Source organism: Papaver somniferum, chromosome 11 (assembly GCF_003573695.1).
Source record: "Papaver somniferum cultivar HN1 chromosome 11, ASM357369v1, whole genome shotgun sequence".
NCBI classification, from domain to species: domain Eukaryota; kingdom Viridiplantae; phylum Streptophyta; class Magnoliopsida; order Ranunculales; family Papaveraceae; genus Papaver; species Papaver somniferum.
Genome location: NC_039368.1, coordinates 137,053,186 through 137,078,578, shown reverse-complemented (window position 1 = coordinate 137,078,578; position 25,393 = coordinate 137,053,186). Strand labels below are relative to the sequence as shown.

Below are 25,393 nucleotides of genomic sequence, written 5' to 3'. Positions count from 1 at the left end.
ATTTGATTGCTTTATCCGAACAAACACTGCTGCCATTTAACATTATTATTGCTTCCATGTAGACTATAAATAGCAGACCTGCAATCTCTTTCAATTACCAAATTATCAATTTTATTTTCTTCGACCCATTTAACTGCTTTTAACATAATCATAACTTTTGTTTTTCCAGCAGAAAAATCTTCCTTGATTTTCTATCAATATTTTTATTTGAAGTTTTGACTAGGTTTTTCCACTTAAGAGATATGTGAAGAAAACATTTTCCTCTTGGGTGACATGCGAACAAAGATCCTAAACAAAAGGTCGGGAATATATAACATAATATATACACGACTTCTTGTAGTAACTTAAACAGTTTTGTGTTTACTTCGATCGACGTAGAACTGATGGTTTGATCATAGTAATTTCTTGTTTGTAAAAGTTAATCACAAAACCTACAATATTTTATTCATTTTCATTTTCCTACGCAATTTCAAGTATCATAATCTAAATTTGTAAATATATATTTTTGAAAATTTTAGACTCTGGTATGTGCTTCCACTTTTACCATCTAAATAAGATGTAAAAAAAGAAAAGAAAGAAACATCCACGGAGTATGTATATATATTCTTGCTCCTTAAAACTTAAAAATGAAACAAACTGTTTATGATAATCCTTACATTTTACATTTGATTAGACTTTGTTTCGACAAAATGAGTGAAGAATGAAACCAATTGGTATGATTCTCATGAATAATCATGTCATTTACAATTTTATATCGAGCATGAGTCTTCAAAAATTACTAATATAATCTCGATTCTTGACGGTGAATATATCTAGTTAGAGCATCTATCGTGCATATGGTAAGATGGTGTATGTACCATACTTTGGGCCTAATTAATGATAAATATCATTCACAACTGAAATCACCATAAATCATGTAGAAAACATCAATATTGATTTGAAATTTAGGCGTACGGATTAATGACATTCACAACTTAATAAGTTTGTTTATGTTGTCAAAAGGTTTTTATAAAAGAAAATCTCAATTATCCTAAACCCAGATGAAAAAATCGAAAATCCGTTTACGAAATTATCGGTTAAAAGAATGTTGATGCCATGTTGTTTAACCTAGATCTGTTGAAAATATATTAGGAAAAAAAAACAAAGTTAAACACCTCTGAAGTACAAGATCATACAAGAAAACTGTGTTTTTTTCTTCTTCTTCTTTTTATGAAGCTAAGATATATTAATAACAAGAGTGCTCCAATGATCTGGAGCATATTATTTCGTAAGTTCCCTTTTAATGAGAACTAAAGATAACTGATACTAGATAATTTAAGATAACCGGAGAATACAAAGAAGAAAAATTAGAAAATACATTTACAAATTTTTTACTAAGATCTAAAGTCATAATAGGATAAGAAATGTGCTTGATTATCCCAAAAGGCTGTGTTGCCATATTTTCTCCTATTTTTCGCCAAAATATTTGCTGCTCCATTTGCTTCAAGATGAGTAAAGATGAACCCCAAAAACAGAAGACATATTTTTCCAATAATATGATTGTTTCATCCAAAAAATTATTGCACTGCCATTTAAAAATATTATCTCTTTCCACAAGATAGTAAATAACAGACATGCAATCTCCTTCGGTGACCAAATTCTCCATTTTCCTCTCTTCAGCCAATTTTCCGCTTCTAACGGGCTTATGGAGTTTCTGCTTCTTCATAAGAGGCATCTTGTATTGTCCCTAATATTGTTCCTTTACAACATTTCGACATATTAGACCATAACATGAAATGGAGTTTACAAAGAGCCAGGAAGCATCACAATTCAATAATTTTTTGGTGTGGATGATATAAGTTATCCAAAATTTAAAAAATGGTTTAGTTTTAGCAGTATTACTGATGATATTAGTTGTTCAGGATTCCAATAGATATAATGTTTTTGTATTGCTAGGTTAGACCCGAAAGGAGTCGAGATTTTATTTTTGAAAATTTTAGCGCATTTCTTTTTCCATATTAACTAGTACTTGGTAAGTGAAAGAGTAATTTAAATTGTTTTTATTCTCCCGACTTCTCATTCTTTGTACTCATCTATGAAGGTAAGAGAAGGGATAAAAATGACTCTCTGAATTTTCATAATTGATGGCTCCATACTTCTTCCACAGACTTACAATCATAAAATAAATGTATGGGTGGACTCTATTGAACCGTTACAAAAAATGCAAGTTATATCAATATCCAAAAATACTAGATGTGGGTTTTGTAGGCTTTGAGTAAAGAAAACTCTCCGTTTGTTGTGAGAATTTGTCTTAACTTATGTTTTCTTGGTTCCCCTGCTTTTGTGAAGAAAAGATGTATGCATTTTCAGAATGTGTTTCATTATTGTTGTGTTGCTTTTAAAAGTGCTATGGCGTTGTTGCCTTGGCCATTCCCTTCTTGTAGTGATTTCTCATAACCTAGGATCCGCTTGTTTTCCATATATGACTAAAGTTTCCATATACCACTTCCCATATTCCATGCTCTTGCAATATGATGTAAACCTTTTTTCTTTTTGATTCAAAACAGGGGATTATTATTGATTATAGCTCGAAGAAACTACATTGTCTATATCCTCCAATATTGCTCCTACAATAAAACTTAGAGGATATTCAAACTAAACGTGAAAAACATCAAAAATTCTAGCATGTTTTGTCAACTTGTCAGCTGGCAGATTAACTTTCGTACTTAATACAAACCATATGTAGGAAGATTCGGATTTTTTTTTTTGACAACATGGCCCACGTCTCTTTAAAAATTTCTTTTAGCATGAGGGCCCATTCATCGTTTTGGCTACTTGCCTCCGAGATGATTTGCAAACATCGCCTTATTCATTTTGTTAGCTTTCTTAAAATCTAGACCTCCCAGTTTGATGAAATTTACAGATAAATACACAAGACTCAGTGTACACTTCTATAGATTGACCTTTTCCGCCACTCTGGGAAATATTTATTCATGAGAGAATACCACTTTATATTTGTTAAATATCCTTATTTATCTTTAAAATCTATTGGGCGTCCAAAAAAATCTCAGGTTAGCACTTGCGTCGATATGCAAAACTAATGTAATACAAATACGAGATACGATAGCCAAGACATGTATCTTAAAAAATATGACATACCGACACGCAAAACTCTCACTTGGATGCTATATATCTTAAAAAGAACAGGACATACCAACGTGCTAAACTCTTTCGTGGTGTGTCCATCACATATCAAACGCCTGTCATATCGGAACGCATGTCCGACACCATCTGACTACTTTTTCGGCGTGCCCTGTAAATTATTAGATTTTTTATTTTTTCGAAATTATGCCCCCATCCAATTAATTTGTGCACAAATTAAGTATTAATCTGCAAAATAATGAACGCGCAATTGGGATACTTTTTTTAATTGGGGGATATGAATTACTAACCCCATCCAATAGTGTCTGCTAAGGGGTGTATTTTGGGGACGAAAATACTAAAATAACCTTCCATCTAAATTAAAATTTAAAACTAAAAATAAAAATCAAAATCAAGCCCTAACAAGTTCTTGAAGATAGGTTAAATTGAATTATTGCTGAGCAAGAAGAAGAAGAAATGGCTTCATTGAGAAGGTACATGATACCCAATCATATTTAAAGTGTTGTTGTTGTTGTTTTAAAACTTTGTTTGGGTTAGAATCATAAACTCAAACTTTTCAGTTTCAGTTTCAATCCACTCCCGGCTTGTGCTCATGATGAATACCCTACTGTTTTTTTGTGCCGGCATAGTTTTTAGGATAAATACCATGCCGATACTAGTGCCGACATGGTTTTTAGGATGAATACCATGCCGATACTTGTTATTTCAGACAAATATTCCGTATGTTTTTGTCCTCAAACTGGCACGGTACACCTGGGAATCGACCATGCTGACACTACTAACGGCATGCTCGATAATGAACTTTCCGTGCCGGCAGTGTACTTACAATTTCAAAATTGGGGGATCTTGTCTGTCGACACGGTGAATGTATGAATACCATGCCGATTTTATCACTTCCGGCATGGTATTCATACTTTTACCATGTCGGCACTGAGTTTTTCAGGTGCAACAATGGCGAACTCAAAGAAATTTTTTTTTTTAATTTGAATACATTAATACCTATATATGAATAATTGGAGCACTTATATGTTCAGCTTGTTTACTTTCATGGGTTGGTTCTTCACCTAAACTTTCATGATCATAAATATCTTGATTTGATGATGTTGCATCAACAAACTCAATGATAATGATTTATTCTAATGATTATCAAACTAATCCATTAACTTAACTAAGTATATTTAACCAATAACCATGATTAGTAAGGGGTAGATTAGGAATTATATAAATTATCCGGATAGGGGGTGACCTTGATTTACTATTTAAATATCGTTTTTGTCTTTTTCCTATATCTCCCAATTACTAAAAGTATCCCTCAATTTTTTTTTGATGGTAAAAGTAATTTTATTAACTAGCAAATATAGTACAAGAGATTTACAATTTCATTGTTATCAAAAACTTTAGAGAGAATGCTAGTTTTCTGGATTTTTTGTTGCAATTTGGAAGACATATGCTGAAGGTTTTTTATCCTTTCTTCTTACCTATGTAGTCCGCTGCTGAGTTGTGCTTCCGTATTATAAACTTTACCTGTGCTTGAGGGAGGTCTTTCAAAATTACCATGATCTCATGTAGAGTGTTTTCGGCTGGCCAAGAGAAGGTTGTGCTCACCATGTTTACAGTGTCAACTAGAGCTTTGCAATCAGAGACTATTGAAACGCTTGATAATATATTTTCTTTCAGCCAAGTATCTGCCTTTAACAAGGCTATCAATTCTGCATGAAGAGCCGATGACGCCTTCTCCGAACCCGCTGAAATGTGCATAAATGACTTGTGGTCCCCTGAGTAAAGAATAAAAGCATAACCCATAGACAAGTCTTCTTTCTTAAAAGAAGCATCTATAAATATTATCCAATCTTTATTTAAATCAGACCATTTATAATTGACCGGCTTCACCTTTTGGTTGTTAATTCCCTTTTGAATTGTTTTTGACGGAATAGAGTGCAAAAATCTGTTTATCTGGCCAATCTGTTTAATTGGGTCAGGATATATTTTCTCGAAGACTACCGAGCATATGTATTTCCGTATGAACCAAAGAATGGTGGCCATTTTTTCCACTAGGTTAATTGAATCTTTTTTCCGAAATCACCCTTTAATCCAATGATCCATCGCGTCAGTGTTTCCTGTCGAATTGAGCCTGTTAAGCGAGAACCCAAACCAGATAGCTCTAGAGAATGGGCATGATCTAAAAAGATGGATGTCTGTTTCATGAACTTGTGCATCATACATCTAACAGTGAGAATCAATATATGTGTTATGGGCTCCAAGTCGCGCAGAGGTAGGTAGAGCTTTCTGAATTAATTTCCAAATAATTAGTTTGATTCTTGGAATCGCCTGAATTTTCCAAATTTTTTCCCATGGGAAATAAATTGGGGTATTGTTATCTTGAACTTGATTGATTAAGAAATTATAGATGTTTTTGGCAGAGAAAATTCTGGAATGATTATGTTTCCATCTCATTTTGTCTTGTTCCTGTATCTAAGCCTGTCAACGGTACCTATCGAAACGCATATGGCCTCTACCATATCCGTTACCGATAAGATTACCGGATATCCGTTATCCGATAAAATCTGACGGATAATCAAAAATATTTTCGTTATCCGTTCCCATAAGAATGTCGGTTATCCGATAATATCTGGTAATATCCGATAGTAATTCATTATAATAAAAATAATTTAAGTTCTTTTCTAGTCTTTCTCTAATTTCATAAATTACAAAAAAAAAATCAAAGAAACCCTAAGGAAATTCAACTAAATAAAACCAAATACTTTGATCAAATGCACAAACTTGACTTTAAAATTCTTATATTAAATTGGATTTAAACAAAACTCAAATCTTCTCCATCAATATTGAAAATTTCTACGCTTTTCTTACAACCAATAAAACTAGTTGTGTTTTTGCTCTTCCATAGTATTTTTATTTCTACCACCCTTCACGTATTACCAAACTCACAACTAAATATATTACTCATTTTTTTTTTTTGCATATGCATTCTCTAACGGATATCGGATAATATCCTATAGGATGATACCTTTTCCGTATCCGTTTCGTTAAAGTAAGAATATCCGATAAGGTATCCGTATCCAATATCCGTTATCCGAAATTTCGGATAATATCCTAACGATTCGGATGGACTAGGACGGACATCGAATATTCGATTATCCATTGACAACCCTACCTGTATCCTTGGAGTTGTGGCTTGTATTTTTTTTTTCTGTCTTCTGGGTTGAAGAATTTGTTCAGTTTTTCCTGATCCCATTTATTTTCTTCCGTTATTAACTCTTGAACCATTTTTGGGGCATGTTCCTGAAGGTTGGTTGGTTGAGGGATTATTTCCTCATTTGGAATCCACCTGTCTTCCCAGATTTTTGCAGATTTACCATTTTTAACTTGCCAGACAAAATTTCCTCTAATTAGGTTTAAGCCTTTATGTATGCTTGTCCAGATCCACGATAAATTTGAGGTTCTAGAGGCTTCTAAAGGGTGAGAATTTGGAAAGTATTTCGCTCTGAGGAGTTTGACCCATGATTGATCTTAATCTGAGATAAAACGACTGGAAAGTTTGGTGAGGAGAGCTATGTTGAATTTGTGGGGATTTTTTATTCATAGTCCTCCTTGTGAGATAGGCTTGCATATGCTGGCCCAAGCTCTAATGAACCCTCCTTGTCTTTTTTACCCATCTTTTTTCCACCAAAAAAGTTTCTTTGGATTCGATCCATTTGATCTAAGGTATCTTTTGGAAGATCAATCACTTGCATTTGATACGTTGGAAAAGCTTGCAGAATCGATTTTATTAAAACTGTCCTACCTGCTTGGGAAAGGAGTTTCAATTTCCAACCTTGCAGAGTGGAGTAGTATTTTTGAAGAAGCGTCTCAAAATTTGCTTTTCTATTTTTGTTGAAAAACAGGGGGGTACCGAGATATCTGTCATTTTTAGTCATCAAAGGGACTTCAAGAATTTTAGCTATGATTTTTCCATGTTTGGGGTGTATTCGAGGACTAAAATAGACACTAGATTTTTGGAGGTTTTATCATTTTCCCGGTGATATCTCCAAATAAGGATAAAATATCTAGCATATTTTTTGCCTCTCCTAAATTGGCTCTTGTGAATAGAAAACAGGCTCAGCAATGAAAAGGTGGGAAATGTTTGGCGCATTTTTGTTGATTTTGAAATCAGAAATTTTCCTATCAACAAACGCTTTGTCAAGGAGCCTGGATAAGATTTCCATGCAGATGAGAAAAAGGTAAGGGGAGAGGGGGTCTCCTTGTCTAAAACCTCTCGAGGTATGAAATTTTGGACCGGGAGAACCCTTAAGGAGAATAGAAAAGGATGTTGTAGATATGCATTGAAAAATGAGGTTTACCCATTTTTCATTAAATCCAAAACTAATAAGGGCTTTTGAAATGAAAGTCCACTCCACTCTGTCAAACGCCTTAGAGAGATCTAATTTAAGCGCCAGATATCCTTTATTCGCTTTAGAAGTTTTCATAGAGTGGATAAGTTCATGTGCGATTATGATATTATCTGTGATTTGTCTCCCCGACAGAAAGACAGATTGATTTGGAGAAATTAATTTGTTGAGGATGGGTTTTAGTCTATTCGCCAGGATTTTTGAGATTAATTTGGAGACCGTATTTCTTAAGATAATGGGCCTAAAGTCACTCGGAGTTTGCGGGGTGGATAATTTCGGTATGAGGGTGATAAAGAAATAATTAAGATTTGTATTGAGAGTACCGGATTTAAAAAAATCCTGAATTGTGTTGATAATGTCGGGCCCAAAATTTTCCCAGTTGGCTTTGAAGAATCCTGGTTGGTAGTCATCAGGACCCGGAGCCCCCCATTGTTTCATATTAGATAAGGTAAGTCAAATTTCATCTTTTGTGGGGATTTGTAGTAGAGTATGATTTTCTACTTCGTAAATACAAGACTCAATGATGCTGGAAAAATGAAAGCTGTTATTGCTGATTTGGGATGTACCAAGTTGGGTAAAATGTTTGACTAAGAGAGAGTTGATTTGATCCCTATTAGAAAGCCAAAGACCAGATGGCTCTCCAAGAGAGTTGATGGAATTTATTCTTTTTCTATTGGAAGCAGTGGCGTGGAAATACTCTGTGTTGTGGTCATATTCTTTGAAAAATTTATCTCTAGAAAGTTGATGATAAAAATCATTTTTAATTTCGTACCACTTTCCTAATTCTGCTTGAAGATTTTTCAACTTCTCTATTCATTGGAAATGTTTCCAGTTCTTTGAATACTATCTATTTTATTATTTAAATTCCTGATGTTTTTGCGAATGTTACCGAATATTTCGGAATTCCAATGAGCAAGGTCTGAAGTCTGAAGATAGGAGTTGAAGTTTTAAAGCAAGATTCATGTCTGTCGAGCTATTAGAGTTTGGGTCCCATGCAGCTTTTACTAATGAAGATAGTGTTGGATGAGATAGACACGACCTAATACATCTAAAAGGTTTATGACCTTTGTGTTTCCCAGGGTTGGAATCAAGTAGAATTGGGGTATGATCTGACCCCACTCTAGGTAAGTGAGTTACCTTGGAATCCGGGAAGTGCTGAGACCAGAGATAAGAGGTCAGCGCTCTGTCAATTCTTTCACATATGTTCGCTTTACCTTTTCTGTTGTTTGACCATGTGAATGGAGCACATTCGTTACCCGCATCTTGTAGTCCCAGAGAGTCAATTATCTGAATGATGAATGATTTACTGCTCGAGCTTGCTTTATTCCCCCCTTGCTTTTCATCTGGGTCTAGAATGACATTTAAGTCTCCGATCAGTATCCACGGTTTGTTCACTTGATGGGCTATGTCGGAGATATAATTCCATTGTTCAACTTTGTCGTCAATATCAATGGATCCGTAGACACACATGATTAGAATCTCAATGTCATTTAATTTTGATTCAAAATGGCAGACATTAAATCTTGACGATATTAACTTCATATTAATATTGTTATGCCAGGCTATTGCTAATCCTTTTGCTATTCCCACGGAAGGTACGATGAACCAGTCATGGAAACTAGAGTTTTAAAGAAAAGGTCCATCCAAGACAAATGAGCTTTTGTCTCGGCAAGGAATACAATGTCAGGGTTGTAATATTGGCAAATGTAATTGAAATGGTCTTTAGTAAGCGGGGTGCCAATACCCTGAACGTTCCAAGATAACAATTTCATATTGTTGAGTTTCGCAGATAGTTGAGAAGGCTATAACCTAACTATAAGATATGCTACAAAAACTTAAAAGGATAAAGAGAATGCTTCCTTAATTTTTAATAGATCTATATGTACAGAAAACGAAAATCACCTGGAAGAGAGGCAGAGATGTACAACTTATGAAATTGTCTAAGAGGTAGAATTATGCAGATTCACTACAATAATAACAAAAAGAAATGAGGGTAAAAAAATATTTAACAGATTAAAGGAACAACTTACCGACCATGTAACTACCCTAAGGAAACCGTTAAATCCGTGTAATATCTGTTAAAGAGATTGCGAGCGAGAGTGGGAATTACTCGCCAAAGGAGGGAGCAACTGATGTGATTAAGAATTATCACAAGTACCTAACAAAAGGTTAGGTCATAGAGAAACAAATTGATTTACCACAATATCCAAACACATTGTCGATATCAAAGGACTTGAGGGAAATGCTCCTAACTGAGCGTTCAAAATAACCCCAAAAATACTTAGATCCCTCTCTTTCCACTCCTAAATTTTGTCTCCATGACTTGTCGCAAAGATGCTAATCCATGACTGTTCAGCTAGGATCCAAGACGGAGTTCATCATTCCCTAATGAAGGGTTTAGATTTTTGCCACGTCGTGGGGAGGAAACAGGGATACCAAAGCACCGTCGGAGAGTCGGAGTGGATCTGGTCGGGTCAGCGGGTTAGGGGACAAATGGTCAGCCAAACGAAAAAACGTGGTACTCATGGGAAGAACATTTTCGGGAGGTGTCGGGTTTTTCTTAATTCCCAATTTCGAGTTTTGAGTGAGAGAAAAGAAGAAAAAAACAGTGAAACCCCTAAATTAGATTTCATCGATCCATCTCCGCATCTTCTCCTCTGATATCTCTTCAAACCCTAGAGATTGTTTCTGTATTTGATTAGTGATAAAGCCACCTTAAAACCCTAGATTCAAACTTCAAAATCAGGTAATTTTTCCATTTTGTTTTGTTTTGTTTAGGTTTGTTTGATAAGTATCTATGATGATGAATGTTTTTTTTTTTTTTTTGTGGAAATTTCCCATCTGATCTTTGTGAAATTGCCTGACTGAGTATATTGTTAGTGAAGCCATTGAATATAAAGAAATGATTTCTTGAATCCTCTATAATTTTTTCAGTTGGCACATTTTCTTTAAGTGTAAATGTGAAAGACAACATAAATGTTCGGGGTAGAACTCGTAAACTCTTTAATTAGACTTATTGGGCAGTGTTAATGCCAATACTGTAAATTAACTGTAGTGTTAATGCCAATAGTGTTAATTAACTGTAGTGGAACTAGTTAACAGTAGGTTAAATGGCTAGCTAATAGGCTAATGGTCAGTGGCATAAGAAATTTACGGTGACAAGTTCGCTTAAGTTCTTCCATATGCTATGGTTCTTAAAGGGTCCATTACTTTGAGCTATTTCCTTAATGTGGATCTTCTGGTATTGATATTGTTGCTCTTAGTTCTCACTCTTTGTTGTGGATTCTGGGTGTTGATCCTAGCATTAGGGATGAGGTTTGGCCATTTCTCTTGGAGTGTAAGCATTTTTACTCTTGTGGTTATTTGTCGTGCATTTCAAGATAGGGCGTATAATAGATTCTTTGTCTTGCTATTGGAAATTTCACGATGCTTGATGGTTATAAAATTACAGGGTAGGAGAACTTCCATAAATAAATCTGAGCTTAGGGAGAATTACTGTTCTATGGCATTTAGGAATTTTGATGTAGCAATTTCTTAATTGGATTGCGTTATTAGTAACTGTGAACCCTGGCCAATCTTTTTTTTATACTCAAACCGTCGAATCTATTGCATGTAGTTTCTTCTGTCTGGATGTTGGATGTACTTCGTTTTGCATGTTAATGGGTTAATTCTTTTAGTTAACTTTATGGATTGTAATGTCGATTGATTCTGAATGTACTTTTCCTGAAATTACATTTTTGTTTTGATTGAAAACTATGATTTTCAAAATAATTGGTATAGAATTTAGGTTTGATTTCGTGATATCATGGCAATGCATAGGATGTGGGGAGTTTGCCAGCTATAGGTTGTCTAAGTAACTTTGCACCTTATATCGTTCATGGTATGAGCTGAAATGATTGTCCATTCCTTACTGCCACAGGAAATGCAAATATATGAACCTACTCAGAAAACAGTACGTGAATACTAGGGGACTGTGTCTTTGAATTTTAATCTTGACAGTTCGTCAGTATCACTTCATATGTTGTTAGCTTAACTTTAATATCAAGTTTTATGTGAGTTCTTGAAGAACTAGTCCAAGTCTCCAAGAACTAAGTTGTATGCTAAGAATTTGATATAATTCTTTGGTTCATGGGCATTGTAATCCATATCATTGGGCTATATAACTCTTTGATAACATCTCTCGCCAAGGAATTTCTGCGGTTGTCATCTCTAGTTAAGTCGTACAACTGTCGTTATATATGAACAAAAACACCAAACGAGAAATTAATGAATTAAATGATGAAGCTGTTCGAATGTTGTTAACTTCTCTTTGATAAAATTAAGTTAAAGGGATTATCAATTTACCACAATTCTAATAGATGAAAGACTGTTATTTGAATAGGTTCCAATAAACTTCGGGAAGTTATTTTTAATTACTTGGGCGACCAATTGCTGTGGTAGCTGCACAATTTACAGCATATTGGGAAGAATTTGTCTCACTGTTGCTGTGGTGAAGCTGATAAGAAAAATTGGTAGGGTTTCATATTGTGGTTGAGATCAGCATTTGCTTCCGGAAAGAACAATTAATGTGTTTAGCAGTGAGATGGCTAATCCTGGTGTTGGGAGTAAGTTTCTATCTGTAAATTTGAATAGATCTTATGGGCAACCTTCGAATTCATATGGAGGAAATAGACCAAGATCAGGTAGTCGTGGAGTTGGTAGTGGGATGGTTGTTTTATCCAGACACCAGAGTTCCATTATGGGTGTTCAAAAAACTGGACCTAAACTTTCTGTTCCACCCCCCATGAATTTGCCTTCATTGAGAAAGGAACATGAAGGTTTTGATTCTTCGGCTTCTGTTAGTGGTGCAGTTGGTTCAGGTAATATTGGTTCTGGATCAAGACCTACTTCCTCAGGTATGGGTTGGTCGAAACTTGCTCCTTCAGCTTTTCAGGAGAAAGATGCCGGTGATGATCACCATGCTAAATTAGTAGGAGATAACCAGATTGTTAATGGTAGCAATGATTTATCTTCATATTCATCATCTGATGTGACATCAGGAAGAGCTAGTGGAAGTGTTTATATGCCTCCGTCAGCAAGGTCGGGCACACTTGGGTCTGTAGTTCATTCATCGCGGCCTTCTCCAGTAGTGGATAAAGCTATGGTACTGAAAGGTGAAGATTTCCCGTCGTTGCAAGCTACTTTGTCGTCTGCGTCTGGTGTTATTCAGAAACAACATAATGTTTCACAGCATAGGCAGAAGCAGAGAGTGATGGAGGAAGCATTTGATCAGCTGAAGGATAGTTCTTATTCAGGGACATCAAATCACATGCGCCCACAGTTTCAATCTTCTCGACCTAGTCGCAGCTCAGATGAGAGTCCTGTTGCGGGTTCTGGGTTGAGTAGCTCTGACACTGTTGAAAAATCAAGGAAACCAGATACATACTTTCCTGGTCCTCTACCACTTGCCCAATTAAAACACACATCTGATTGGGCTGACGATGAAAGGGACACTGGTCATGGTATTTCAGATAGAGAAAGAGATCAAAATACCAGAGAAAGAGATCGTGGGTACTCTAGGAATGAATCATCTTGGGGTAATGACTTTGATTTTCCGAGGGTTGGTGTGATGCCTCGAGCGTCGGTTCCTAATCTTTCTGAAGGGAGAGGTATGCTCGATGGTGAAGGGGAAAAGGTCCCGACGACGAAATTTGCTAGAGGCAGCACTTACAACAGAGATGTAAGAACATCTAGTGGCAGAGGGGGTGGTTACAATGCACGGGATCGATACGGTATTGATCAGTCCGACCGTTACAGAGGTGACTTCTTCCCCAAAAGCTTAGTCCCAAAGACATCTTTTTCTTTGGGAACTAGGGGTCCTGCTGTGAACGATCCAGTTTTTAATTTTATTAAAGAAAAGCGTTCGAGCAGTGTGAAACAATACCTGGATGATCCATTTCTGAAAGATATTATCAGTGGGCCTGGTCTTGATGCGAGAGATCCAATCACTGGAGGTCTTGTCGGGGTGTTCAAGAGGAAGAAAGATTCTTCAAAACAGGCTGATTTCCATGACCCTGTTAGAGAATCATTTGAGGCTGAACTTGAGAGAGTTCAAAAGATGCAAGAGCAAGAGAGGCAACAAATCCTTGATGAACAAACCAGAGCAGTGGAGCTTGCCCAAAAAGAAGAGGAGGATAGGGAACGTTTTGCGAGGGAAGTGATAGAACGTCGGAGAAGGCTTGAAGAAGAAGCCAGAGAAGTTAAGTGGAGAGCAGAACAAGAGCGCTTGGACGCCATACGAAGGGCAGAAGAGCAGAAGACTGCAAGAGAAGAAGAAAGACGAAGAATGCATATGGAGGAAGAGAGGAGGAAAGAAGCTGCCAGGAAAAAGCTTTTGGAGTTGGAGGCCAGGATTGCAAGGAGACAATTTGAAGCGAAGGATGACAAGTTTTCTACTGGTGCTGCTGTCAGAGATGACAAAGTGTATGGATTGGCTACGGATAGAGATGTCTCCATGGCGACAGATGTGGTAGATTGGGAAGATGGTGAGAGGATGGTAGAAAGAATCACCAATTCTGCATCTTCTGATTCCTCCAATCCGACTAGATCTATAGAGATGGGTTCTAGGCCTCCTTATACAAGAGGCGGAGATTCGGTATTTTCTGATAGAGCAAAACCTGGAAATGCATGGAGGAGGGATGTGTTTGAACATGGAAACAGCTCCAGCTTCATGCTGCATGATCAGGACAATGACAACCGAGGTCCAAGACAGGATACGTTTGGCGCCAAACAAGCAGTTTCCAGAAAGGATTTATATGACAGTTCTGGATTCGTATCAGGCACGGGGTCGTCTTCAAAAGGAGGGTTCTCGGAACCTCACCAATTAGATGATTTCCCTCATTTGAGAGGGCACAAGTGGAACTTTGGAGGTGAGATGGATCATTATGGCAGAAACTCGGATATTGATGCTGAATATTATGACAACACGACGGATAAGTTTGGTGATATAGGCTGGGGGCAAGGACGTCCTCGTGGTAGTCTGCACTCTCCTTACCCAGAAAGGCTGTATCAGAACTTTGAAGGGGATGGTTTTTTTTCGTATTCAAGGTCAAGACAATCTGTGAGGCAGCCTCGGGTTCTTCCACCACCATCACTGTCTTCCATTCATAAAAATATCAGAGGTGACATGGAAAACGCTAGCTCTTCCGCGTCTTTGGATAATGAGACGAGGTACCATCATCCATCGACAGAAAATGAAGCGAGTCTGGCAAATGTACAGTCTGAGACCATCGTCCAAGAGCAGAAAGTTGAAAAGGCTATATCTTCCTGGTGTGACTCTCAATCCTCGCTCTGTGTTTCTAGCCCGCCTCATTCACCTATTCATCTCTCTGACTATGACCTAGAGGACTCTGGGGATTCTCCTGTCTTACAAACTGCTGCAAAAGGTGAAGAATTTTTGTTGTCAGAGAATGAGCATGACTTTTCAGTAGCTGTGGATAGAAACACAAATAACTCAGAAAATGTTTCTCCTGCTGAAGATGAAGAGTGGGCTATCGAGAATGATGAAGAGTTGCAGGAGCAAGAAGAATATGATGAGGATGATGGTTACCTCAAAGAAGATGAAATCCAAGAAGGCGATGATGAAGAGTTGGCTAGTGATTTCCTCTCAACTCCAATAGTCCAGCTGGAAGAGGAGGAAGGTCCTTCAGGAATATCTAATGGTGACACAATTGAGCCTGATAACCCTTCTGCAATCTTAGATGATGCTAAAAAACAGATTCTTGAGACGAGGCGTCTCTTTGTTCGCAATCTTCCATACACTGCAAGGTATGTTCGCCTTTCATTCGTCCTTCTTCAATTTCAATTTACCTGTTTGAGTGTCCTGCAAATTATGTTTTTGGTTCTTCCTTCTGAACGATATTTTTGTACTGATGACGGAATAGTGAGGAAGATCTGGCAGAGATTTTTGGTAAAATTGGTGATATCTCGGAGGTGCATCTTGTTGTTGATAGAGATACCAATCGATCAAAAGGAGTTGCTTATGTTCTCTTTAAACTTCCAGAATTTGCAGTTAGGTACTGTATTTGGATTCAGTTAAACATCTTTCACCTGTTATTTTCAATTGGTTATTTTTTGAGTTGTGTTATATTTTTAGTTCTGGAATGCAAAATGCATAATCTAAGAAAGTATATACTAAATAGTCATATTGTGCCAGTGTTCGACATTACGTAAAACTTTTAGTTTAACCGAGTCAACTGTATCATATTGGTCTAACCATACCTGTGTACTTGGTGAATCATTTCCAATGATTTTTACACAAAGATGCAAATGATCTTCACTCGTACTTGCTACTCGTACTACTATAGTGCTCATAACTGGGGATCTGCAGATCATAAATTCTTTGAATGCGGTTCTTTTTCTTCTACAGTTTCTTATCAATCTAACTTGTCATTTCAGGGCATTTGAAGAGTTAAACAATTCATTATTCCAAGGCCGGTTATTGCATATTCTGCCAGCAAAACAGCGAAGCGTTGCTACAGATGCTTCATTGTATTTAGAAAGGGCTCCTGGCAGTATCCTCTCTCCAAGTTCAACATCAGAGGCTGATGCACAGAAGTATGGCGTGGTTGGTGAAAACAATGTCAACAGAGCAACTGTTGAGCAAGAGATGGAAGCAATATCTGATCCTGATAGAGTGGAGGTGTGTTATTTCTTATGATTTTATGAATTACTATGCACTTTTGAGTTGTACTGTTGTGAGGACTGCTTTCCCAGACCTCATGTTACATTTCCTAAGTAGCAATGAAGAGGCCAGAGTTTCCCGATAGGTTTATGAGATTCTTATGCAATCTTTAGGAGACAGTTTCTGATAAAATCCTATCCGGCAACTTTACAATTCTCCAAAGTGGATATTTTAGTACTACTGTTAATTGCATTTCTTAGAGCTCATGTAATACTTCGTAGATTGTACTAATCTAGCAAAGAAAAGGCCAGAATCTCACAATAGCTTTGTGAAATTCTTATGCAATCTTTAGGAGACAGTCTCTCATAAAAACCTATCTGGCTGCTTAACGTATCTCCAAAGTGGATATTTTATTAGTAATTTTAATTGCATTCCATGTGGTTTTAGTGGCTCGTTAGGCTAACTGCCACCAGATCTCCACATATCTGGAATGGATTTACACAGCAAGTTATTGATTGTAGTGTTATAATTTGTGATTTACATTTGACCTCTGCTTACATTTCATTATTTCCTTTAAGTTCTCAATGATTGATGCTTTTTTGACTAAATAATGAACTTACTTGACCTATTTCATTCCATCATATATTTTGATTGGTGAATGGTGACATCTTTTTGTTCGTTTTGTGCAGTCACGGTCTCTATTTGTTAAAAATTTGAATTTCAGTACGTCTGATGAGAATTTGAAAAAGCATTTCACTGAAAAGATAAAGGAGGGACGAATCCATGTCCAGCCTATGATGCCAGCAGTTTCATCTGGTGTTAGTCAGGGTGAAGTACCAATGAACCTTCAATTTGGCCTTTTTTCGGGTCCATCTTTGATACCATCTCCAGTTCCAGCCGTACAGGTTGGTCCTATTCAGATGCCTGTACACATACATCCTCAGGTGGGCTCAACTGTAACTCACATGCACCCTTCACAACCTCCTTTCTTCCAATTTGGTCAGCTAAGGTATGCATCTCCCATGTCCCAAGGAATATTGCCTTTAGCTTCTCAGTCAGTGTCTTTTGTTCAGCCCCCCGTCCCCACCCATTATTCTTTTAATCAAAACCAGGAGAGTGCTGTAAATATTCCAGCAAGCCAGGTGTCTGTAATCCATCAACCAGAGTCATCTGTGATGTTTAATGACCAACCTGGTGTGCCGAAGCTCTCAAATATATCTCAGGATAAACCTAGGGAGGTGACTGTGTTAGCAAGTCGACAAGACCAAGAGAATGAAGTTTTGACTTCTCATAGTCAGGCGCAGAACTCCATTTTACCCAACAGTGAGAGCAGATCCGAAACCCTTGTTCAAGATCAGAGGCAACATGATATGGCTGTGAAGAAAAACAGTAGATATGCACCTAACATTAATGAATCTCAAGGTCAAGTGCAAGCTGAATCTACCAAGTCTCAGTTTGTGCCAAGGGATCCAGGCCCAATATCTAATAGCAGAAGGAAGAGGTTTGTATATACAGTCAAGAACTCTGGATCAAGACCTTCATTCCCGGTTTCTGAAGCTCCTCACTCAGATTTTAGTGGGTTTCATAAAAGGCCTCGTCAAAAATTTCGACGTACGGAGTTTAGGGTAAGAGAAAATGTTGAGAAGAGGCATACAGAAAGTGTCGGATCTTCTGAAAACTCTGGGATGGATGAAAGGTTGAATTTCAATGGTAGGATGTCAGGATATTCTGGGAGAAATGGGGTGGTTAAGAAGGAATTCGGGTACAATGAACAATCAAAGCATCTAGTTGAATCTGCAGGTTTAAATTTTGATTCCAGTGGCTCACGTGTTGCTGACTCAGACAGCAATACAGAGAAACAACCTGGTAAAGAGGCTACCGCAAAGAGGCTGACCTCTTCACTCAATGTATTGGACAGTGGAGAAGGAAACCCTAAAAGGAATAGCAGTTCAGTGGAGGATGTTGATGCTCCTATGCAAAGTGGTATCGTGCGTATTTTTAGGCAAACCGGGATAGAAGCTCCGAGTGATGAAGATGATTTCATTGAAGTGAGGTCTAAGAGGCAGATGCTGATTGATCGACGAAAACAGAGGGAAAGGGAAATTAAGGCCAAATCTCGGATAGCAAAGGTACTGCATTTCAATTTATACTCCATTTCTCCATCTTATATAGACCGTGACATTTTAAGGTTCGGAGCAATGTTCTGCACTCCATTGTTAACACATTCCAAACAACTGTTTTTACCAGTTATCTCAAGTTTCAAGTTACTCAACATTGTCGTTGTTTATTAAAATCCTTCTCAATGTTTTTCTGTATATAACCTATCTATATAAGATTTCTATATAATTACAAGCTCTAACAGGGTTTACTTATTTACTATGTTTTTCTCTATCATTCACCATTTCACTCAAGTGACTACTATATTTATTTTGTGATCTGGTATTGTGTTGTAGGCATCTCGGAAACCTAGTTATGCATCACAAGATCCTAAAGCTCCAGTGTATTCAAATAAACCATCAACACTATTGGTCGCAGAAGCAGCCAGCAGTGTTCCTTCTACTTCTCTTGTTTCTGATGGCACTTCCAATGTTGAAGTGGTACCTGCATTTAAAAGTGCCATAGCTTCACAACCCCTGGCTCCTATTGGGACCCCTGCTCATAATTCCGATGGCAATGCTGTCACGAGGGCTCACTCTATTAAGTATGTATATGGATGTAAGATCCTACTTCATTAGTGAAGATTTTTTAATTGATTTTAACCTTCTCTTGCATTTTTCTACAGACCTCTAAAGAACATCTCCGTTCCTGGAATATCAAACAATGGAACTAACCTTGCTCCTGGCTCATCATTGGCTAATAAGAGCGTTGCGATGCCAGCATATTTGGGCTCTTGGGGTAGTGCCCGAATTAATCAGCAGGTATGTGATTCTTTCTTCTGTTTTTTGCTGATACATTTAGTCTTGCAAAAATCTTAACCTGGGCACTTTTGAAGTTTTTTTTTAACCATAAATTAATTTTGAATTTGCTAATCCTTATATTAACATGAAAGTAAACATTTCCTTCATCTATTTTCACATATGTATCTTTTGGCACTTACTCATTCCTTTTCAGGTCATGACTTTAACCCAGACACAACTTGACGATGCTATGAAGACAGCACGGTTTGATTCGCATGTTCCTTTTATTGGTGATCTCACCACTGCTGCTGTTGATCGCAGCAAACCATCATCATCCATCTTGTCACAGGAAAAATTATATTCTTCCACAGCAAGCCCTCTCAGCTCCCTTCTTGCTGGGGAGAAAATTCAATTTGGTGAGCCCTAACTTTTTATAATTTGATACGAATAATATTTGTCTACCCTTGACTTTTCAATTGATAAGTGTTAAACTTGGATTTAGGTGCGGTGACATCTCCAACTATTCTACCTTCTAGCAGCCGAGCTATTTCAAGTGATCTTGGACCTCCTGACTCATCTAGGCCAGATTCTTCTGTTGACCACACTTTATCTGCAGTTGAGAGTGATTGCTCATTTTTTGAGAAAGAACAGTGTCCTGATAAATCATGTGCTCGTTTAGATGATCCTGAGGCTGAAGCAGAAGCTGAAGCTGCTGCTTCCGCTGTTGCTGTTGCTGCTATTGGTAGTGATGAGATTGTTGGTGTATCCCCTGTCTCAACATCTGATACACAAGGTTTTGAAGATGACGACATCGGAAGCTTAGCTTCAGGAGGTTGTTAAATCAGATCAAACAATTACATACTGATATAATGTTTTACTATGATTAATTTTCTAACCATCATTGTATTTTTTTTTTTGAATCGTCCGCAGGTGGATCAGGGAACCAACAATCGACAAGTCAACCAAGGGGTGAAGAATCCCTCAGCGTAGCTCTTCCCGCTGATCTCTCCGTGGAAACTCCCTCCCTGTCCTTATGGCCACCTTTACCTAGTCCGCAAATATCATCCAGCCAAATGCTTTCACATTTTCCTGGAGCTCCTCCTCCTCATTTCCCTTGCTACGAGATGAACCCTATGTTAGGAGCACAGATATTTTCCTTTGCTCCTCATGATGAATCTGCTAGCACTGATTCACAGTCACAAAAGAGCAGTATGTCAGGTTCTGGGCCTTTGGGAGGCTGGCAACCATACCCTTCTGGCGTTGATCCCTTCTATGGCCCTCCGGCAGGTTTCACTGGCCCATTCATTGGTCCATCTGGAGGAATCCCAGGTGTCCAAGGTCCTCCTCACATGGTTGTGTACAACCATTTCACACCAGTTGGACAGTTTGGGCAAGTTGGTTTAAGTTTCATGGGTGCTACGTACATTCCTTCTGGAAAGCAACCTGACTGGAAGCACCATCCTATTCCTTTAACAACGGGTACAAGTGAGGGAGACATGAATAACCTAAATATAGCATCTGCTCAAAGCAATCCGTCGAGTACCCCTACTCCTATTCCACATCTGGCCCCTGGGTCACCACTCTTGCCTCTTGGATCGCCCTTTGCCATGTTTGGCGTGTCTCAGTTCCAGGTATAGTTCTGTATACAAAACATGATCGTTTCTCTTGCAGTGTTTTTCGATAGTGGGAAGGGAATTTCATTCTCAGGAATCATGATTCCTGAAGAGGGAAAATCCTAAACCCACCAACCCCATGGGTTTTGAATTTCCTTGCATTTTCGGAATCATATTCCTATCCCTCTCTATTCCTATTTACCAAAGATGAAAATGGAATTGTATTCCTGGGAAAGTGATTCCATTCCCTTCAACCAAACACGCTGTTACTACTGTGAGGGGAGAAACAATCATTCTACAATTAACAGCACCTTCATTGGTGCCTTTTGTTTATTTCATGTTCTTTTTAATGTTCTCTTCCCAGAACATCTACTCATAAATAATGAATGAAGCCGGTGTGCGTATATTCTTATTTTCGTATTAGCTGCTACTGATTGATAGTATATTTGTTTGTTTTCAGCCTCCTACAGATGTGCCAGTCCAAGCTCGCTGGTCCCATGTTCCTGCATCGCATCTTCATTCTGTTCCGCTGTCGGTGCCGTTGCAACAAGGTGAGGGTGGTTTACCTCCTCAGTTCAGTCACGGATTATGTATGGATCAATCAGTTGTCAACAGATTTCATGATGCATGTTCCGTATCCCCAGCTCAAGACACTCGTAGGAATTTTCCTGTGTCAAATAGTGCTACTACTGCCGCTCAATTCCCTAATGAACTTGGGTTGGTGGACCCTGCAATCTCCACAGGCTCTCATGTTCTAAATGGCAGCAGGACTACAGCGTTTAGTTCATCAAATACATCGTTTTGCTCAACAAATAGTAATGCAAATGTCCATAACATTGTCTCAAAGAACTCACCAAGAATCAATGCTGGAAATAATGGAGTTGATGGTGGAGTCCACAACAGCAGCAACAACCAGAGCATGAATTCTGCTCATAAGATTCAATCTTCTACCCATCACCATCAAAACTCAACCCATCAACAGTATCTTCATCCCACATCTGGGTATAGTAATTTAGATCAGAGAGAAAAAGTAAGTTCAAGTTCAGGTTCAGGAGGTGAATGGTCTCATCGAAGGATGGGTGGATTTCAGGGAAGGAACCAATCATCAAGGGTAGACAATAAGAATTACACTGCTTTGAAAACAAAGCAAATATATGTAGCTAAGACAACGACAAGCGGAACAAGTGGAATGTCAACACAGGATTGAGAAACTAATACTGATGACACACTGTGGGTCTTATTCCAAGAACTTCAGGTAATTGAATTTTATCAACATACATAATTATTACTAATGTTTGACTGACTGAATGAATTTTTACATAACTAGGATGATGCGGTTATCATGTATTTGTTGCTTATATGATTTATTTTCGTTATTTATATCAAGATGAGAAAGTAAAGACTGAAAAATGATATTACTAAAAGCAGTGTCTCCCTTGGAGCCTTACTTTCTGTGGAAACAAACATAGTATTAGTAGACCTTCGAATTAGAAAGACAAGGCCAAGTTGTTTAAATACGGCAGTCCTTCATGTTTCAGATAATAGGTAATCTAGTAAAAGACCTTTTACTCCTTTGCTGGGTGTCTATAAGCTGCATAGAGATGACTGATGCACCATTAGAGTTTAATTGAACATCATGTTTCCAATTGCTTCCTCAAACTATATGACTATTTTGCAGGTAAAAAAGTTAAAAGGTTACTGATGAAGTGATGGAACCACAGTAACAAAGCAGGAAGCTGAGAATGCTCTCCAGCAGCTTTCAAGTGTCCATTTGCTGCTCAATTCACTGACGAGCAATGGATACGAAAAAAGAAAACCCATGGACATTTTCGGCAAATGCCGCAACTCTGATGTTGTCTTTGGATTGCCCCGTTAATGCTAGGCCTCTGTGTTAAAGACGGATGTATTACAAAATCGCCAAAGAGAAAGAGGTAACATGTATTTCACCTTGTTATCTGATTTTTTGTTGTTAGTTCTGACATCCCAGTGGCCCCAAATTTTCATGCCCGGGTATTGTAAGTATTGAGTTACTTTATCGATATAAGAAGTTTTCTTTGTCTTCATATCTGTCTGATTTCTCTATATCTATAAAGAATTTGAGGTTCTGTATCGATGTAATACGCAGCTTTTTGGAGTAAATCTAGCACTATTTTGTTGTTTACTTCAACGACTTGTCTCCAATAGTTTCTGCTTTTATATTATCTTCAAAGTTGGTTCCCAGTTCAGGACGAAAACATCATAATAAGATTTTGAATTTGTAACGTTGAACGAGTTTAGTTCGATCATTGTACTTTTGCTTTGAGTAAACCAATTCTTTATGATTCTTACAAATAATCATGCCATTTAGCATTTATCTCAAGTATGAGACTCAAGTTGATTGCACATGTTTTTTTTTTTTTTTTGTTATTTTGAAATTTGTATCCAAGAAGGTGCTCCATTTAGTCAAGGTGTGTCCACTCGAGCTTGAACATCATTTATGTCATTGAGCAAAGGTAATTATGTTGATTTTTAACCAGTAAATTTAATCAACCAAGAAATATCCAAGATACAGTGATCTATGCTAAACACAACTAGACCAAACAAAGTTTCCATGATTTCGAAGAAGAGAAAAAGAAACAAAAGAAAAGACGACAGAATGAACTAGACGCAAATTTAAAGACTCGACTCTTAACAGCACCAAAGGAAGTGGTGGTTCTTACCTTGATGGTTTGAGCAGAGTTGCCACATGATTATTTTCTTTACTGTTGAAAGCCCCATCGAGTTTCTCTATAGCTAGAAAACCAAGTGAAAACTAGCTATACTTATAGAAAAATGGATTGAACCATGAATTTGTACGAGAGTAAAGTAAATATTAGAAAATAAAAAGTCAAACAAGAGCATGCTCTGTAATAAATTAGTATCTTCATCCCTGTTAATTTAGTGCAGGAAACATGGATGCATTAGCATTTAGTTCATACTCCATTTCCTCCACAATCTCAAGTTTATTCGTTTATTACTGAAATCTTCCAAATCTGGTGATTCCGGCCCAAATTGTACATCTACTGAAGCAAATGAAAAAAAGTGTATGTTTTTATATACATATATACCTAGTAACCGAGCAATGAACAAACTGTTGAGAAAATTCATTACATTCACATTTGACACCAATATGTTCCAAGAAAATGAAGAATGAAATCCATTGGTGTGAATTATCATGCCACTTATACTTTCACTCGAGTAAACTAACAAAATGATAAAATCAGTCATTTTGCACCCCTTAGATGTCTAGTCGGGATTTCACTCGAGAGACCACTTGGTAAGTGTAGCATAACTGTATATCCGTTTTGCAACAGCCTCAAAATATTAAATCCGTCAAAGTTGAACCTTTCGGAGTTGAGAGTTGTGACTTGGTCAGTTCTTTGGATTTGTTTATGGTCAAGACACGATTCAAGTACTTTATGCAAAAATTGACGAGTAACTTTAGCAAGGCCAAAGTTTATATGATTGAAGCCTTTGAAGGTGGTTTTTGTTTGAGTTAGAACTACTTAGGTTAGGTTTAGATAGAACTCGAAGATAACAGACAAGAGAAGAGACAGAACGAAGACTTAAGTTTATTGATACTCAACACTACACAATTGTGAATTTCATGCAATATTTATATACACGGTTTCTTGAACTGAAGGGAAACTAATTTCCTAAACAAACTCTTATTTCCTAATATACAAGAGACATAACTCCTAGCCTAAGAAGCTATCGTGTATTATTTCACACACGGACCATATACTGTGTTAACACCCTCCCGCAAGCGTAACGGGTTATCCTGAACCGTTAGCTTGAACCTTAAAAGAGAAAATCGATCCTTAGATAATGGTTTTGCAAATATATCCGCAATTTGATCCTTAGAAGATATAAACCGGACATCAAGAAGTTTAGAAGCAACTTGATCACGAACAAAATGATAATCAATCTCAATAGGCTTTGTCCTTGCATGAAAAATAGGATTAACAGTGAGATAAGTAGCACCAAGATTATCACACCATAGAACAGGAGGGGATTGAGTGGAAACATGAAGTTCTGAAAGAAGTGACTGAATCCACATAATTTCAGTAATAGCAATTGCAAGTACCCTATATTCTGCTTCAGTACTAGAACGAGACACTGTTTTCTGCTTACGATCACTCCAAGAAACAATATTACCACCCCAGTAAATACAATAACCACTAGTAGAACGTCGATCATCAAGAGAACCAGCCCAATCAGAATCAGTATACGCACTGAAAGATAACTTTAGAGAAGGAGATGGTCGCAGATATATACCAAAGTTAGGCGTATTTTAAAGATAACGAAGTATACGCTTTACCAGACCCCAGTGAAAAACAGTGGGTGCATGCATAAACTGACATACCTTATTAACAGCATACGCCAGATCAGGACGAGTAAACGTCAAATATTGTAAGGCTCCAACAATACTACGATACTCAGTAGCATCAGTTAATAAGGTACTACGATCATAGAAGATATCACCAGAAGTACTGAGTGGTGTTTGAATAGGTTTAACACCATCCATTTTTGCACGAATAAGAAGATCATGAGCATACCTTTGTTGAGAAAGAAATAATCCGGAGGAAGTACGAATTGCTTCAATTCCAAGAAAATAAGTCAAACAGCCAAGATCCTTAATTGCAAATTCTTGTT

General features: G+C 37.5%; 1 protein-coding gene across 4 annotated transcripts; it reads left to right on the top strand.

Moving 5' to 3' along the window:
* Positions 1–10,116: 10,116 nt before the first annotated feature.
* Positions 10,117–22,995, top strand: LOC113321808. 4 transcript variants are annotated; one of them, XM_026569727.1, is made up of 13 exons: positions 10,117–10,293; positions 11,929–15,353; positions 15,470–15,601; positions 15,984–16,227; positions 16,899–18,338; positions 18,663–18,910; positions 18,992–19,127; positions 19,321–19,522; positions 19,609–19,938; positions 20,037–20,737; positions 21,180–21,270; positions 21,364–21,974; positions 22,398–22,995. In XM_026569727.1, exons 2-12 carry the CDS (start codon positions 12,130–12,132, stop codon positions 21,924–21,926), a joined length of 7,311 nt encoding a protein of 2,436 aa, XP_026425512.1. In that variant the 5' UTR covers positions 10,117–10,293; positions 11,929–12,129; the 3' UTR covers positions 21,927–21,974; positions 22,398–22,995. The 4 variants fall into 4 exon arrangements, 3 of the variants coding, with proteins under 3 accessions (XP_026425512.1, XP_026425511.1, XP_026425510.1); XR_003346880.1 differs by having other exon boundaries at positions 21,180–21,977; positions 22,400–22,995; XM_026569726.1 differs by having other exon boundaries at positions 19,339–19,522; positions 21,180–21,974.
* Positions 22,996–25,393: the final 2,398 nt, after the last annotated feature.